Below are 2,403 nucleotides of genomic sequence, written 5' to 3'. Positions count from 1 at the left end.
TGGTGTATCAGGCTATTTCATATTTCATTGACTTCAGAGACCTGTGCCCTGGGCCTGGAAGATCCTTACACTTTTACATGTTACATGTTATTCTTAGTCCAAGTAGTTAGCTCTTCAAACAAGTCTTTGAATCTGCAATTTGATCTAGATATTTTCTTCAATATCATATAGCCTTCTGGATATAATTATATGATAACACTCCTATTCACTGCCATTATTATATATATTTAACTTTATGTCCCTGACACTAGACTATATAAACTAGAGGACAAGGATGTTTCTTATATAAACTTGTATTACCACCACTAAGGAAAAGTGTAATGTTACTCACAATAAAATGTTGAAGGAAGGGAGGAAGGAAGTAAGGCTATTTCTATCTAGGACATTGCATGATCAGACTCACTACTTTGTGTTTGGAAATAGTTTGTAGAAAGCTTTACGGATTTGTTTGGTCTTCACACTATATATAATAGGGTTCAGCACTGGGGGAAATAGGAAATGGAGATTTGACATCAGTGTATGGACATATGGAGGGGCACTATGCCCAAACCGATGTACCAAAGCCAAGATGACCCAGGGGATGTAGAAGATGGCAACAGCACCAATGTGAGAGATGCAAGTGCCAAAAGCCTTTTGCCTTTCCTCTGGGGAGGCAATGCTAAGGATGGACTTGATGATCAGCATGTAGGAGAGGAAAATGCAGGGAATATCTATACCTGAGGTCAGAATGAGAGCAACTAAACCACAGATGCTGTTGACCTTGATACTTGAGCAAGAACACTTAATCACATCAGGGTGGTAGCAATAGGAGTGAGAAAGCACATTAGGACCACAGAAGGGTAACCTCTTAAGGAGCAGGAGCAAGGGCATCAGGTTGACCAGCATTCGTACAAAAATTACCATACCAGCTTTGATGATTCTAGAATTGGTTAGAATCATAGCATATCTTAGGGGGTTGCAGATGGCAACAAAGTGGTCAAAAGCCATGGCCAAAAGCACAGAAGATTCCATGAGGGTGAATCCATGCAGAAAGAACATCTGTAGAATGCAAGCATCCAGGCTGATGGCCCTGGCATTGAACCAGAGGACACCAAGTGTTGTGGGAAGAGAGGAAATAGTGATGCCAATGTCGGTGCTGGAGAGCATGGACAGGAAGTAGTACATGGGCTCATGGAGGCTAGAGTCTGTGATCACTACATACAGAATGGTGCTATTCCCCAAAAGGGCAATCACACAAAGGTAGCAAAAGGGGATAGAAAACCAGATGTGAAAAGCTTCTAGCCCTGGAACTCCAGTCAAGAAGAAAGTTGGGGAAGTGGAATTACCAATGGACAGCATGTTGGCCTGAGTGAAATGGTATTCTCCTTCACTTAGTTCCTGCAATGATACATTTCATTGAGTCAAAACTACTCTCTGTCAGATATTCTGATAATTGTTCTAATTATTATACCTCATGTAGTCCCTACAGAGTTAGAGGTAGCTTTTATCTATCATCTTTATTTTACAGACAAGTTTCACCTAGATTAAATTAACCCATTAAACAAGTAAAAGATAAGTCTGACTCAAACCTGTCATTTTTCCTACTCTGTCATACTTAGCATATGCTATGAACAGCAAGACTGAAACTAGGGTGAGGCAAGTAAGACATTTGCCTTGAGAATGGAATATAAGGATGGTGCTAAAAAAAAAAAAAACTCATAGCAATTGGATAGATAACATTTTTATGCAATATTTAAAAAAGTAAAAAAACGATGCAAAAATATCCATGACAAACAGAACATCAAAATTCTGAACCAGAGCTGCGTCAAACCACATTGGAGTCCAAAGCAAAATGAAAAATGTACATCACTATCTACATGTTTTTATGCATTTTTTGATACTTAAGTGTTTTCCAGAACAGTAACATAACTTGAAAATGTTGACAATTGAAAAGCAATTGCATTAAATCTCACATCATTATTTTATTTTTATTTATTTACTTATTTTAATATAAATTTAATTATTATTTTATATTTAAATATTTTATTTATATCACAATAGAATTATAATTTTACTTCAGCTAATTATAAATTATTTGTAATTCTCACATATCTCCAATATTGCTATTTTCTCAACTGAAAATGAGATAAGTGGGACTTCCCTGGTGGTCCATTGGTTAAGATTCCATGATTCCAACGCAGGGGAATTGGGGTTTGATCCCTAGATCCCTGGCTGGGGAACTAAGATCCCACAGGCCACACAGTATGGCCAAAAAGAAAAGAAAGAAAATGAGGTAAACAAAAAAGTAGGTTTAAAAATATAATATTGATAAGTTTGCTTTCATTAAAACTAAGGGTTCACATTTTTTTCTTTTGCCCTAAACTGTAATATGACTTGGCATGGTACAGGATTTTATTTAAAACT

General features: G+C 36.9%; 1 protein-coding gene across 1 annotated transcript; it reads right to left on the bottom strand.

Annotated features, from left to right (window-relative positions):
* Positions 1-402: 402 nt before the first annotated feature.
* Positions 403-1,338, bottom strand: LOC122450072 (olfactory receptor 51F1-like). Its single transcript, XM_043482215.1, has one exon. It carries the CDS (start codon positions 1,336-1,338, stop codon positions 403-405), a length of 936 nt encoding a protein of 311 aa, XP_043338150.1.
* Between the last annotated feature and the right edge of the window lie 1,065 nt (positions 1,339-2,403).

Source organism: Cervus canadensis, chromosome 11 (assembly GCF_019320065.1).
Source record: "Cervus canadensis isolate Bull #8, Minnesota chromosome 11, ASM1932006v1, whole genome shotgun sequence".
Taxonomy (NCBI): domain Eukaryota; kingdom Metazoa; phylum Chordata; class Mammalia; order Artiodactyla; family Cervidae; genus Cervus; species Cervus canadensis.
The sequence above is the reverse complement of the archived record's forward strand: the minus strand, read 5'-3'. Positions and strand labels throughout refer to the sequence as shown.

Bases quoted from the DNA above. Each gene is read 5' to 3' on its own strand.
- LOC122450072 (XM_043482215.1), bottom strand. From the start codon at position 1,338: ATGCTGTCCATTGGTAATTCCACTTCCCCAACTTTCTTCTTGACTGGA.